This window comes from Juglans microcarpa x Juglans regia, chromosome 3D (assembly GCF_004785595.1).
Source record: "Juglans microcarpa x Juglans regia isolate MS1-56 chromosome 3D, Jm3101_v1.0, whole genome shotgun sequence".
NCBI lineage: Eukaryota > Viridiplantae > Streptophyta > Magnoliopsida > Fagales > Juglandaceae > Juglans > Juglans microcarpa x Juglans regia.
Genome location: NC_054598.1, coordinates 30,902,590 through 30,918,274, shown reverse-complemented (window position 1 = coordinate 30,918,274; position 15,685 = coordinate 30,902,590). Strand labels below are relative to the sequence as shown.

General features: G+C 35.2%; 1 protein-coding gene and 1 pseudogene across 2 annotated transcripts; both read left to right on the top strand.

The window, feature by feature from the left end:
- Positions 1–1,432: 1,432 nt before the first annotated feature.
- On the top strand, positions 1,433–5,934 carry LOC121256114 (two-component response regulator-like APRR5). 2 transcript variants are annotated; one of them, XM_041156764.1, is made up of 8 exons: positions 1,433–1,806; positions 2,805–2,966; positions 3,061–3,191; positions 3,299–3,454; positions 3,985–4,156; positions 4,238–4,556; positions 4,776–5,541; positions 5,630–5,934. In XM_041156764.1, exons 1-8 carry the CDS (start codon positions 1,536–1,538, stop codon positions 5,750–5,752), a joined length of 2,100 nt encoding a protein of 699 aa, XP_041012698.1. In that variant the 5' UTR covers positions 1,433–1,535; the 3' UTR covers positions 5,753–5,934. The 2 variants fall into 2 exon arrangements, with proteins under 2 accessions (XP_041012698.1, XP_041012697.1); XM_041156763.1 differs by having other exon boundaries at positions 1,435–1,806; positions 4,232–4,556.
- Positions 5,935–9,948: 4,014 nt separating this feature from the next.
- LOC121256770 lies at positions 9,949–10,065 on the top strand (annotated as a pseudogene).
- The last annotated feature ends 5,620 nt before the right edge of the window (positions 10,066–15,685 follow it).

Genomic DNA, 15,685 nt, shown 5'->3' with positions numbered 1-15,685 from the left:
GAGGTTTGCTATACATCAATTTACAGTCTGTAGTATATCTTATATTATTTTTTTATTTTTATTTTTTTTTACCGCATCACATAAGGTGTGCTGTAGCTGTAGGTTGATGCATACATATTTCCTATAGTAAAACTAACACATGTAGCATTTAACGACCGTATCTCATCCAAGTGGTCCTACTGTACTACAACAGATGCAACCCCACAAAAGCCTACTAATAAATTTATAAAAATGATATTTACAATTTGTAAGTATTACACATTTATTGTTTAAAAAATAAGTAAAGATAAAATTTATATAAAAAAAATAATTTTTATAATAATAGATCCTACTCTTTTTTAAAAAGAATGCACGACACTTTCAAAATTTATTTTTCAAAATTAATAAAATTTTAGAAAGATAGTAGCGTCCGACAATTATCATAAATCCAACACTAGAGTACGCAGTTTACATATCAGGATTAACATTTTCTATAATTTATTGTCTCAAATAAATATTGGTAGTTTTTTTTTTACATAATATGTTTAATAAAAAACATTATAAAGAATCTTGTTTTTGTCTATTTATCTAATAAAAATATTAGTCAATTTGTGCCAATTATTTCAATAACAAGGGGATGTGATGCCAAGTATCGACAACCTCTAGGGAGCAGACAACAACCTCATCACGAAAATGTGGATAACGTGTTCGACAGCTTCAAAGCCTCATATAAAAATCCTTCACTACAATTCCTCCACCTGTCATGATCTTGCGTTAGACAGAAATCATATATCTATTTATGCCTAAAAAAGATATTTAAATTTAATTTTCTTATTTGAGAAATTTTAATTAAAATCTTTTATATCATACATCATTCATGTCATATAATTTAATTTAAAATTAAATTTTAAAATTAAATTATATATGATATGTTATAAATCTACAACATCTAATACCATCCACATGAGATTTGTAGAGAGAATTATTCTATAAAATATGCTCTGTTTGTATTTTCCTTAGAAATTATATTATTTTATAAATATTAAAGAAAAATGAAAAAAGTGACTCGCCTACGTTGGATTGTTTACGACCGCAGGCTATACAGCACTCCCAAAAAATATCTTTCAGGGTGGGACCCAGATTTAATAACTTTCAAGTGGGACCGACAACCAACGAGTTGTTGGTGGGACCCGTGAAATATCCCCCCAAACCAATGTTGACCTTTTAATATGCGCTACCCAACCACAGCCACACAATCCAATGGCTCTTTTCCTTTTGATCTGGCTCAGATAACAATTGCCTCTGCTGACGTGTCCAAACCAGATATTTTTGCTGGTGTGAACTTCCGGTTATTATATTATATACCGTTGGATCCGCGTCGGCGACCTGTACCCCGTGTTTCCACCGTCCGATCTCCTCAAGATATTAGATATCCCCATTTTCAGATATTTTCAGATTTCTTGAAATTTTAGGAGGGGATGAGATTTTTTTTCTAAATAAGCTTTTGTTTGAAGCTTATAGGCGCACGCCTGCAGGTACAGAGAGCGAGAGACGTGATGGGTGAGGTGGTGTTGAGCAGCGAGGAACGGGAAGCTAGAGTAGAGAGTCGGACAGAGGAGGAGGAGGAGGAGGAGATGGAAAAGAGTGTGACAGAGATTGGCATGGAGAAGAGGAAGAAGAATAAGAAGAGGACAAGTGGGAATTCGAGTGGGGTTGTGCGGTGGGAAAGGTTCTTGCCGAGGATGATGCTGAGGGTGTTGCTGGTTGAGGCTGACGATTCCACAAGGCAGATTATAGCCGCTCTTCTCAGAAAGTGTAGCTATAGAGGTCAGTATTTGCCTCTCTTATTATTTATTTGTGTGTTAATTGCGGGTTTTCTTGGATTTTTCAGCTTTGTTTGTGGAATCATGAACTGGGTTTCGGCTTTTGTCTGGAAATTTTGATCGTCTCACTGTGGATAATATATAAACTTAACTATTTGGGGGTCCAAGTTTGTGGGGCTTAGGCAGTGGTAGGAAGTGATCAGTGATGTAATTGTTTCCAAGCTTCGAAGGTTGGTTTGTTTATTGTTATGTTAGCTGGTCTTATTCTCAAAATTAAGAAATGGGTCTCGGTTGAAATAGGTTTTTTCTTCTCTTTTATGTTGAGCTACTTTAACACTGATCATAGGAATAATTATAGCTGTCATTAGGTGGAATATCGAACCAAAAGTCTCATCAATTGAATTTCTTGATTGACCGGCTAGATCTTTTTTTTTTTCCCTCTCCCGAAGCATCAGTCTTTCGAGTCTACTACTATTATTAGGGTTTGTCTGGATAAATTTTTTCAATCTAGGAGGGGAAAAGAAAATGGAATTAAGACAAAAAATAGAATCAGGGATTAAGTATTTAAGGAAAAGAAAAGAGGATGAACCACATATCAGTGATATCACATAAAAACTACGACAGGAAGATATCGAATGCTACCAAATAGATTATAACCATCCATGTCCTCGTCTCAGTCCTTCCTACATGTTATAGCTAGTCATCTATCTTTTTTATTCTGTTGATTAGCGTTCCACTTGAATTTAGACTGATACTACCTGAAGACTCCTTGTCTCACCCCAATTGTGAAAGCTCCTAGTGGATTTGATCACAGCATCTCCAGAAAGATAGTCTAACAAGGGATGCATTTGCCACGTAAATGTTCATTTATATCACTGTTGTTGCTTGCGTGAAGCTTGAAATTTTGAATATTGAGTTTTGCTCAAAACCTGAAAATTTGTAGACTTGTTGCTCTAGGAACTGAAAGTGTTTTTTTTTTTTTTTGTATAACTGTTTGAGCAGTTGCTGCCGTTCCTGATGGCTTAAAAGCATGGGAGATACTGAAAAGGAGAGCCCATAACATAGACCTCATATTGACAGAAGTGGATTTACCATCAATATCTGGATTTGCTCTTCTTACTCTAATAATGGAGCATGAGATTTGCAAAAACATCCCCGTTATAAGTATGACTTCAAGGTTTTGATCATTAGACATTGCTGATTTGGTACGACAGTGATAATTTAAAAAACTAATAGTGCATCTTTTGTCACTTTTCAGTGATGTCTTCACAGGATTCAGTCAGCACTGTTTATAAATGCATGTTGAGAGGTGCTGCTGACTATCTTGTTAAGCCTATTCGGAAAAATGAGCTGAGAAATTTGTGGCAGCATGTTTGGAGACGACAATCTGTATGCCTATTGCTTACACTTTAGCTTATTTTTTCTTCGCTTTCTATTGGTGTTGAAGGTTATGAACCACTATTCTATATCTTGATCTGTTCCTTTTAATCTGCCAGTCAAATGTTGGCAAAAATGATCCCCAAGATGAAAGTGTTGGAGAAGAAAATGCAGAAGCCACTTCTGAAAACAATGCTGCTAGCAACCGTTCAAGTGGTCATATGGCTTGTGGACAGAGAAATAACGAACTAATTGAAAAAATGAGTGATTCTCAGGTCAGTGTTTCTAGTTTGGTGTATATTTCCTTTTGCATTTTTAATTTCATTTTTGATAGGTAATTCTCTAATAATTTACTGGGGAAAAAAAACGAAAAGCTGTGGGAGGTCTCTACTTGGTGCTTGGATTAGTGTATAATCTCTATAAAAATTCTTTTCTCTAATGTTTCTTTTTAAAAAAGTTTAATTAGGTGGGATGAGTATATAACTGTGTATCTTTGCATATCTACTAGTGGCCCATGTTGCATAGGAAACTAATGATCAGGATTTATTAACTAACTGGGTATTTCTTTTATGGTCATCAAATGGAAATGAATTAATTTATTGGCGATGGAAATTAATAGAGAAACTCATTAGTGTTTCTAGTTACAACACAATTCCAACCTGGCAACCAAACTCTATCAATAAGGAAAAGAAGAAAAGGAAATATTAAAATTTCAAGACAAAGTCAGAAAGGCTTAAACATCTTTTGGTTTAGGCCTGATTTGTGAAGTTTCATATAGAGACTGAGTGTTTGCCATCTCTTGCAGAGCTCTTGTACAAAACCAGAGTTGGAAACTGAAAGTGGTCCCATGGACAACACGAAGGAATTTTCTCAACCAAGATGGGGAAAATTGTTTCCAAGTGACATAAAATTGCAAAATAATGAAGCATGCATCCACTTGGGTCATAATTTTCCAATGCATGAGACTGAAGCTGGGGGTAAATATCTTTCACTTTGGCATCATTTTTATGCTCTGCCCAGTGGGAAGCAACTAACATTCTGAAACTGTCTAGGATCAGTGGTAGACGCCTGCAAGGATGATGATAACAAAACTACTCTTGGCAAGGATGCAAAACCTGAAAGTCAAAGGAGGGATGACAATATCAGCAATGAGGCCTGTGACAATAACTATGCCATTGTCAACTCTTCTAGAGAAACCACTGACTTGATAGGAACATTTCATAACCATCCAGGTTGTACTGATAAAGGCATAGGAGAGTTTGATTCTTCGCCACAATTAGATCTTTCTTTGAAACGATCTCATCCCAATGGCTTTTGGAATGAACATACTGGAGAAAGGCGTACCCTTGGGCATTCTAATGCCTCAGCCTTTACACGGTGAGTTTTAGTTTCCTTTTTTATTCAGAATTTAGTTGATTTATACTTATAAAAAAAAGAATTTAGCTGATTTATTAAATTAGGTCTTTGTATGAAACTATATTTAAATATTTTAAATTATAATGATCGAAGCTTCAAAATGATCATTTTGTTTTTTCTGTTTTTCTTCTGATCACTTTGTATGACCATTAGGTTTTATTTACCAAACGGTTCCTGTAGGTACACTAACAGGCCATTACAAACCCCAACCCCACAAACAACAGTGGCTAATGCTTCTAATCACCAGAAAGAGTACGGATCAAATTCTGAGAAAATGTTATCCAATATTGATACTGTTGGCATCACACGAAGTACACAGAGAAGTATTATCACTCTGGCTACTGGTCAATCTAAAGAATCTGAAGTTGCAACTTCGTGCTCTCAACAGAGAGTATTTCCGTTGACCGTTCCAGTGAAAGGTGTACAAAGCAATAATCTATGCGTTGGCTTTGGCTCTGCATTTTCTCCAATATTTTGTACGCAATCTGGTCCATCACCAATGCCAAGTCCAAGTTTATTCTCCCAGCGGAAACCCTCCTTTCAGATGAATATGTTTTATCAGCACAATCTTGAAAGTAGAAACTTTGAGCAGCAGTATAACCCACATACTCAAAATAGAAATGATGCTGTGAATCAGACTATGCACATGCAGGAAAACAAATTGGATTCCTTGGAGGACCGAGGACATATATCTCCACCCACTGATCAGAGTGCAAGTAGTAGTTTCTGTAATGGGGGAGCAAGTCATCATAATAACATTGGTTATGGAAGTGCTTGTGGGAGTAACAGCAATGTTGATCACATTGCTTTTGTCAGGGCTGCTTCAGAGAACAAAAACGAAGAAGGTATTTTCACTCTAAGTGGAAGTTCTCATCGGTCTGTACAAAGAGAAGCGGCTCTAACCAAGTTTCGATTGAAGCGTAAAGAAAGGTGTTACGAGAAAAAGGTAAGTTATTATCGTCGTCATTTTGACTGCTACAATGTCCAACCAATAGGAATTTTCTCATAAGCTAATGCCAAATATAAATGAACAGGTTCGATATGAGAGCAGAAAAAAACTTGCTGAGCAGCGTCCAAGAGTAAAAGGACAGTTTGTTCGGCAAGTGCACATGGATCCCTCACACTTAGAAACTGATGGTGATTCCTTTGATGGTTAGTAGATAGCTCTATTCAGCTTCTGAGAGTCAAAAACCATTGTATATTTCTGCCTTGGCCTTTATTAAAGCCAGGGAAGCAAAATGCATGATAGAATACTACTTACTACTAGTACAAAGATGTTTTCTAACTCGAATTCCATATTAATATTCATTCCTGTTGGATGTTAGTTCAAATTATCAAATGCATCTGTTGTAATGTAGAGTTGTTGTAATTTCTATACACCTTTGTAGGAGGCTGCCTAGTCATTCATTCTTTATTTGTTGACTTGTAGATTTGTTCCCCAAAAGCCTGACAGCGTAATCAGTATAGAAATAATAGTTACTCATTTTCTTCATCTCTTGTACTCTTTTTTGGATTGCCAAGGAAGAAGTTAATAGGGAAACCTGAATTCAATCCAAACTTGGAGATCTGTTAGGCGCAATCCCTCTTTGAGTCTTTGCAATGCCTTCTTCCCACTAAACAAAGTTGGTACGCACGGGTTCCCTTAAAAGAATGGTTGTTTGGCACGCACAAGTTTCCACTAAACAAAAGTTAGTACGCTTTTACTTTTCTACGTTTGCGTGTATATGGTGATCTTAGCTCAATGCTTAAAAGTTTCCAACGAGTGTTTTGTGAGTCATCATTCCAAGGTATAAAAAGGTGGATTTGCCAATTATTTCGAAGCAAATGTCTTATAAAAAAGATAGAACAATATTTTGTCAGCTAAATCATAATCACTCATCTAATCTTGTTTTCATCTGCTTTTAATGTGGACGATTGAATCTCTAGTTGGAAACAATAGTTAAAATGGTAGTCAACTTCAAAGATTGAGGTTTAACACTTCATGGATGCAAATAATTCTTTGCGACCACATCCTTTAGTGAAAAGTCAATGATTTAGTCAGTTCTGTGTAGAAAAATTTTCAAGGGTGCGGTGCACGGGATTTGAATTTATTTTGCAAGAATTGGTTGGAAGGGCCCGGAGAGGTTTTCCGATAATAAAAAAAAAATAGTAAACTTTTTAGGCTATCTTAAGCATTGTCTTTGCTTTCATCATGCAATTTCTACAATTTCATGATTATCTTAATTTTTTTTACTATTTTATTGGTTCCCTAATTTTATTATCTCTCTTAATTATTTTACTAATCTTTCCATTTCACCCATTATGATAGATCACTTTTCCATATCTTTCACACTCCTACTATTTAAATAATTATTTGTTGCATAAAAAAAGCCCTTCAATTTTTAATTCTGAAATCTTTCGATTGCCATTTCCTAAAAGACACGTTGAATTCCATTTCAATTACGAAAATGGAATAATGCTTGGGGCCAGAGATACCTTTGGTCCTAATCCTCAAACCATCTTTTTTCCCTCTGCAACATTGATCCTTATTTTCAATTAGGGCTGGTTTGGATTTAGAGATGATATGAGATAGTTTTAGATGAAAGATGAAAGTTGAAACAAATATTATTAGAATATTATTTTGAGATTTGAAAAAAGTTGATTTTAGATTTGGAAAAGTTAAATTTTTTATTATATTTTATGTGAGAATTTGAAAAAAGTAAAATGATGAGATGAGATGATATAATTTCTAATCCAAACAGGGTAGACAACCTGAATTTGCTGTCAAGACAGAGAGATCCAAAAAGCTCTTTCCCCTTACACTTTGGTGTAGCTTTTTAATCTCTCTTTCTCTTGAGATAATATTATATTTTTACAGCTTTTGGGTACTAAAATTCTGTCTGAGTGAGACAATCATGTTGTTACTATATCTTATTTTAACCAACCTATGCCATGAATCTTGAGAGATGCCATTCATGTGCCAAGCACACCCACATAGATTAGGGATCCTATAAAAGATAGATTAGTGTTGAAAGGAAAAAGATATAGAACATTTGACTTATACGGCATAATTTGCTTAAGAAGTGGAATAATAAAACTCACTTTTGCATTTTCATTCACACTTTGGACCCTAACACTAGAAATGTAAGCAATCTGATTTTGTTTCCCCCCCTGCTTTTAAGAATAAAAAATAGAGGTGATTTAAATTTGCTACACATCCTCTCAACATAATCTTGCACTTGTTCTATTATGCTCTGATTGGTTGCTAAGGTTTGATATTTGAGCACAATATATAATAATCTTAGCCCTATTTGACAGTGAGACAAACTAAACCACAGATTTGCTGAATGTGATTTAGGTGGGACCAAAGGGCTTCTTTCATCAAAGCTCTTTAACGGACACATGCTTGTCTGAAATAAAAAAAAATCAATGAAACCAAAAGCCCAAGTGATTTTTCTTCTTGTAACAATTGAAGATACAGTGAGCTTTTCTGGGTCCCAGAGCAAAGAAATAAGTAACTTAGTTTTGGCAACTAGCAAGGAAAGAGGGTTTAGATGAGAAATCACTAAGGTATTGGGGTTCTTCCAAAATATATCACCACTTTCTAAAAAATCACCAATATCTACCATGACTAATGTCAAATTCAAAACACCAATATTTAAATCCGAAACAGCCAACAAATTTCATAGCATAAACCAATCACACAAACTACTCCATCATCCAATCCAACCGATCCCTTTATTCCTCGGACTCAGTCCGGCACAAACAACAAATTCACAGTAAATATAAATTAGCGCAAAAATATATTTAAATCTCAAAAGTTCTTCGAGAAAAGTACTTACAATGCTATAATATAATTTTTGAAAGATCACGGAGGTGCTAGAAGCGGCAACGCAGCAACAAAACAGTGCCAAATGCACTGTAGCCGTGGGTCTCAAAAACCCACTTTTGAACGGGTGCAAACGAAGACCCGAGATTGATAGGGTAGGGCTTAGGGATGTCGGTGAAGCTAATGGTGGTGGTGGTTGGCCGTGGGTGGCGGCGCAAAAGGCGGTAGAAGACCAAAATACCCAAATCTGAAATGTTGATGAATGTGCTTTACCGGTAACGGATCGGAGGTGGGGTTGGGTCCATTGGGTTGCTAGAAGGTCGAGGATGATGTGGTGAGAAGATGGTGGCCGGGGGTGGCGCGACGGCTGCGCAGCGGCGCAAGGAGTGCCGCGGCTTGGTGATGTGCGTGGGAGCTAACGGCGACGCGGTTGGGGCTGAGATTACAGGGGGGTGGTCGCTGGTGGCTGGGAAGGACAGTGGGCCGGGCGGTGTCGCGCACGGCAGCGCGAGGCGGCGGGGCTGGGTGGAAGAAGAAAAGGACGGAGAGAGAAAGGGGGAGAGTCGTGCGGCGCGCGGGAGGGGAGAGGAGAGGAGACAAAGAAAAGAAAAAGGAGAAGAAAAAAAAAAGAAAAAGAAAAGAGGAAAGAGAAAATGTAGGAAAAAAAATGAGGTCCAATCCTCATATCTTGGGTCACAAAAACGATCCAACGGAAACGATTTTACACAGCAAGTAAAATAAAATAATTCAAATGCAGTGATTAAAATGAAAATAAATAATTAAACCCAACAACAAGTTAATTTAATTCGAAAAGAAATTTAAACACATAACAATAATTAATTTAAAGAAAGCACTTCAAAAATAAATTTCACAAAATTAAAATCATAAAAATAAACCCACTAAAAATTTAACAATTTTAAAACAAGAGAATAAATTTTTAAATTAATAACAAATAATCTTTCAATTAAAAATACACTAAAATACGGGATGTTACAATCTTAGCCCTATTTGACAGTGAAACAAACTAAAACCACAGATTTGCTGAATGTGATTTAGGTGGGACCAAAGGGCTTCTTTCATCAAGCTCTTTAACGGACACATGCTTGTCTGAAAAAAAAAATCAATGAAACCAAAAGCCCAAGTGATTTTTCTTCTTGTAACAATTGAAGATACAGTGAGCTTTTCTGGGTCCCAGAGCAAAGAAATAAGTAACTTAGTTTTGGCAACTAGCAAGGAAAGAGAGTTTAGATGAGAAATCACTAAGGTATTGGGGTCCTCTTTATAACTTTCTCCTGATTGAAGGGTTCAATATATAATAACAACATATCATGACAAAGTTGTCAAAAGCAATAAACACCATCCATGATTTCAAATTATCTCTTGAAATGTCCTAAATAAGCTAGGCCCTGCATAGAGCTCTATTTATGTAGACGAATTGAATGATTTAATACAAAGAGACAGCATGAAACATTGTATTAAATATTTCATAATCCCATAATGTGTTTATTTATTTTTTAAAATGGATTATGCAATTTGGCATTCAGGAGGTGCGATCATACCAGCATTAATGCATCGAATCCCATCAACTCTGTAGTTAAGCGTGTTTGGGCGAGAATAATACTAGGATGGGTGGCCTCTTAAGAAGTTCTCGTGCTGCACATCTCATTTTTTTTTTAAAGAAAAAAAAATTGGCACCCATGAGAAAGAGGTGCATGGATGTGATCTAATATTGGAGATTGGTCCACTAACAATGGCTAAAAGTTTCTAACAAAATCATATCAAACGCTCCAGATTGAGGGACACCTAGCTCACAACTAACAATCTTCTTCTCACATATATATTTGCCCATTTCTTAACCTAAAAGTAACGGCTGCATTATATGACACTTTAATTTAAGCTCAGGAAATTATTAGAAAAGCTCCCAGTGGTACTTCCTAAAAGCCAATGCAGAGATTCTCCATCTTTCTCCTTTTGAAGTCTTTTTGCGTACAACTCAATTATTATTTATTCATGCATTAATGCACCGCTAATACGTGATGCCACTTGCAGCTACGCGCGCTAGTGCATCACTTCTCACAGCTTGTTTCCAATCAATAGAGATATTCAAAGGCTATCGGCTAAAGCACCCCATCTTCAACGGCCCTTTTGCAAGCTTTATGTTCAATTTATTCTCAAAGCATTCACCCTGGCCTCTCTCGTGTACGTACGTAGTCTAAGATCAATTAAAGATATCCCCTATCCTTTCTGCTTGATCTACTGTCAATGATCATATATTTAATATACTTTCTACATTTTTATCTTCGACTGTCGGCCTGCCTTGTCGAGTGCATTAATTTTCACTTAAATTAATCTTATTACCTTTTCTTACTTGGTAGGAGTAAATAATATTTCTGACTTATGATATAGGATTTTACACTATAACATATTTGTCCATTTATCACAAGTTCTTTTTTTTTTTTTTTTTTTTTTTCCTAAGATTTACACTGGTGGCAAATTATACTTAGCTAATGACACAAACCGTGTATGTAAGTAATAAAAAAAAAAAAAATGATCTTTTGCGGCGAGATCACGTCCGACGATCCAGCAAAACTTTGTCAATAAATACAACTGTTATAATTGGGTTTTCTTTATTTTGTGTTAATTAACAAGGTCGATGCATGTAATAGGAGAATGGATTTTTGCGTATTACAACTTATATATATTTCATGTCAAATCATTTGAATCCTTGCGTATATTTTGTCTTATTTAGAGTTTGTGAGGTTTAATTAATTAATTCCTCATCATGTAGAATCCAATCCTTTATTTTGTTTTTCCGACAATTATCAATGATGATCAGAGGCCCTTACCAAAAAATAAAAAATAAAAAATGCAAGGCCTTAATTTTTACCGACTTGATCAGTACTTTGGTTAATTTACTCCCATTAATATTTAGGACGGAAGTACGTACTAGACTTGAAATGCGATTCTAGTAATTCCGTCCTAATTGCTTGAATATCATTTGTTAATTAAATATAAATATTAGGAGAGCTTCTAATATTTGTTGGAATCATATATAATTAATTAGGATTATTCTTAGGAAAGCCAATGCGATTAATTAGTTTCTCTCGGGAAAAGAGCCTTTTATTTTATTTAGGTTACGATTGGATGTTGGACTGAGTTGAGTTGAGATAATAAAATATTGTTAAAATATTATTTTTTTAATATTATTATTATTTTGAGATTTGAAAAAATTGAATTGTTTATTATATTTTATATTGAAATTTGAAAAAATTGTAATGATGAGTTGATGATCCAAACATACCCTAAGCACTTCTACTCATTATCCATACGTCACAAACTACACTTGATTTTTATTTATTTATTTATTTTTATTCTTGTTAAAATAAAAGAATTTTTTTATTTATCATCCATACATCACATATTTTATTTAAAAATAAATAAAAGAAATAAAAGAAATATATATAATATACGGTGTAGAAATAATGAGTATATATAATTTTTCTTTTATTTTTATTGTCGAGAATTTCTGGTTCAGTTGTAAAAGAACTCGGTAAAGTTTTCTAATTTCTTGGAGTGAATCGAGAAGATTGCCTTGGAGAGGCATATACTGGGGGTGGATTGCACTCTTATGTTTCGAGAAATGCTGCAAAGAAGTTTTATACTATGCACATATATTTAATTAATATATAATTTATCATTTTTATTTTTCTATTTAAAGGTATACATATGTAAATATTAAGATAGAAAAATAAAAATGATAAATTATATATTAATTAAATAAAAATATATAATATATATAAAACTTCTACGTAGAATTTCTTCGCGGGTTCCTGAAATGCACAGTACTGAAATTGGATGTATGGAGTATTTGGTCCGACATGCATGCAGTTTCTAGAAGCTGGCTTGGTATGAATTATTGGATGTATGGAGTATTATATGATGGTGTTTGCTGTGTAAAATGGAGATGGTTAAGCCTAAAGCATGGCTTTCTTTAAAAAAAAAAAAAAAATGGCTTTCTTTATTGTAGTGCGTGCATATTCATGGTGTGAGAAGAGGTACAGCCATTAATTAGGAACTTTTGGGACCCCACTAAATGATAATTTACGTGGACAAATTCTGTGATTCTGTTAAAGGATAATTTACGTGTAATTTTTTTTTAAATCGAGTAAATATAAATAAAAAAATTAAATTTTTAATATTAAATTCTATATATATATATATATATATATTTGAATAAAACCTCCATTTCATTTCATCAACCTGTTCTATGGCTATAAGCCATTACAAGAGGCAGAATACTTGATATTACATTGTCTAGATGAATAACTCTATTGCATAGTGAAGCTGCTTGTTGAGCCAACAGATGTGCCGCTTTGTTTCCATCCTTTTAGTATGTTTAATATCTCACATTGTATCTGCCAGAATCAATTTTGTATCTCTCACCATGCAATTCGGAATACCATGTTGATCACTTCTCTTCTTCACTGCATTTACAAACTGCCTCGAGTCTCCTTCAAAAAGCACATTTTGCAAACCCATATTTTTACACCAACTTGCTGCAGTGACCAAACCCCTTGCCTCTATTATACTAGGCTGCACACAAAAAGTTACAGGTTGCATAAGAGTTGCCAAAACTTCCCCTTCATGGTCTCTTAACACTACTCCAACACCTATCTTCTGGTCTGTCTTCCTAATTGCCACATCTCAATTTAGTTTTAACCAATCTGTTGGAGGAGGTTGCCATTGTATACGAGCCTGCTGGTTTCGGATACTGCTTGAGCCCCTGATCTGATTATGAGCTTGGATGAATTCTTCATGTGCTATTAAGGATCTATTATATAGAATTGATGGATGTAAGAAAATATTTTCAAATATAAACTTATTTCTTCTAATCCATATAAACCTTGCTGTTTTTGCAAAGAAAACAATCTCCTCAGGTCCAACTCTGTTAAGCACTTGCATAAAAATATTCCCAAACTCCTCATCTGTAATAGAAGCTTTTCGCAGTTTCTTATTACCCAGCAGCCAAACATCTTGAGCAGAGGGACATGACCAGAGAATATGTCCTGGTGTTTCTTGTGAGTGAAGGCAAATGGAACAAGTAGGGTCTGTAATTATTCTTTTCTTACATAAATTCTGTTTGGTGGGTAGTGCATCATTGCAAGCACGCCATATAAAAACTTTAACAGCATTTGTGGTCTCCGTATTCTATATACCCTTCCACAATTCTCTTCTGTCACCTGTATTTGATGATTCCCCTTTTTTGATTCCTTGTTTCTGTCTTTGTAGGTGATAAGCACTTCATACAGAAAAACTACCATCTGCTGTGCCTTTCCAAGCCAATCTATCTGAAGAGCCAGTTTGTGAAACAGGTATTTGTAAAATCTTCTCTACTTCTGCTGCCATGAAAATATCTTTGATAAGCTGAATATTTCACCATCCTGCATTAGTATCAATTAAATTTGCAACCATTGCACTTCCAGACAGAATTTTCCTTTGTGATTGAACTATACAGGACCCCTCTCTCTTAATCCATTTATCTTCCTACAATTTAATACTCTTGCCATCCCCAACCTGCCATATGTAACCTTCCTTTATAATAGGAATTGCTGCACATATGCTCTTCCAAGCAAAAGAAGGTCTAGAACCAACTTGGGCCTGTAAAATAGAAGTATGAGGATAATAAACAGCTTTTAGGATTCGAGCTGCTATTGATGTTTCCTGTGTGAGTAGCCTCTATGCTTGTTTAGCCAATAATGTTAAGTTGAAGGACACTAGATCTCTAAAGCCAAGCCCTCCATCCCTTTTACTTAAACTCAAATTCTCCCACTTTTTCCAGTGCACCTTAGTAACTTTATCCTGAGAGCCCCACCAGAAATTTGACATCATAGAATTGAGCTTATTACAAAGAAATTTAGGTAAAAGAAAGGCACTCATGCTATAAGTTAGAATAGCTTGAATGACAGCCCTGAGTAGTATTTCCTTTCCAGCTTGTGAGAGAAATTTAGTTTTCCAATTTCCAATTCGTTTGCTAGCCCTTTCAATTATATCTTGGAACTCTCTTACCTTAGACCTACCTATGAGAGAAGGCAAGCCTTAGTACTTTTCCAAATTGGATGTATCAGTTAACCCAGTAACCTGTTTGATATAATTTCTTGCTGGTTGCTTGGTATTTTTGCTAAAAAACAAGGTTGTCTTTTGTCTATTGGGCTTTTGTCCAGAAGCTTGCTCATATCCCTTTAAAATCTGATTTAGACTCATCCATTCTTGTATATTGGCTTGACAAAAAAGCATGTTATCATCGGCAAAAAACACATGATTCATTTTTACTTTCCCTCTAGCCAATGGGACCCTTGAAATAGTACCTTTCATCTCTGCTTCTTGAAGCTGTGCAGTTATGGCTTCAGCACAAATAATAAACAGAAAATGAGATAACGGGCATCCTTGTCTTAAACCCATTGAAGATTTAACACTTCTTGTGGAACTCCATTAAGCAAGACTGAGAATGAAGGGGAATGAATACACCTTTGAATCAGATCTGTCCATCTTTCATCAAATCCCATTTTCAGCATTGTTTTCCTAAAAAAACTTCACTATCTTGTCATATGCCTTGCTCATATCCAATTTTAATGCCATATAACATTTCTGTCCATGCATCTTTGTTCTCATCATGTGGAGTGTTTCATAAGCTACTAAAATGTTATCAGAAATGAGCCTTCCTGGGACAAATGCACATTGGGTTTTTGAAATAATTGCTGGAAGGATTTGTTTCAGTCGATTAGCCAACACCTTTGTGATGATCTTGTATTAGACATTGCACAAATTAATTGGTTGATACTCTGAAATATTTTGTGGATTAGAATGTTTTGGTATCATCACAAGATAAGTGAAATTGATGGCTTCCATATTATGGTCAAAGTTTAAAAAAGTTCAAATTGCTTGACATACCTCTTCTCCCACCACAGACCAATACCTTTGATAAAAGCAAGCCCCATACCCATCTGGACCAAGTGCTTTATAAGGGCCCAATTGGAATACTGCATTCATGATCTCTTCTTTGCTGAAAGGTAAAAGCAGCTTGTCATTCATGGACTGAGTTACTTTTTTAGGAGTTGCATTGATAAAGGCCTCAATGTTGCAGGGCTGAGAGGTTGTAAACAAATCTCTATAATAGTCAGTGAAGGCCTTCCCAATTAAAATAGGATCAGATAAAGTTACCCCATGCTCATTTGTAAGCTGCTTAATAGTATTCCTTTTCTTTTTCTGGTTGGCATACAAATGA

Bases quoted from the DNA above. Each gene is read 5' to 3' on its own strand.
- LOC121256114 (XM_041156763.1), top strand. From the start codon at position 1,536: ATGGGTGAGGTGGTGTTGAGCAGCGAGGAACGGGAAGCTAGAGTAGAG. The intron at 3,192-3,298 runs GTATGCCTATTG...TTAATCTGCCAG, and splicing joins ATGTTTGGAGACGACAATCT to TCAAATGTTGGCAAAAATGA. The intron at 4,557-4,775 runs GTGAGTTTTAGT...CGGTTCCTGTAG, and splicing joins AATGCCTCAGCCTTTACACG to GTACACTAACAGGCCATTAC.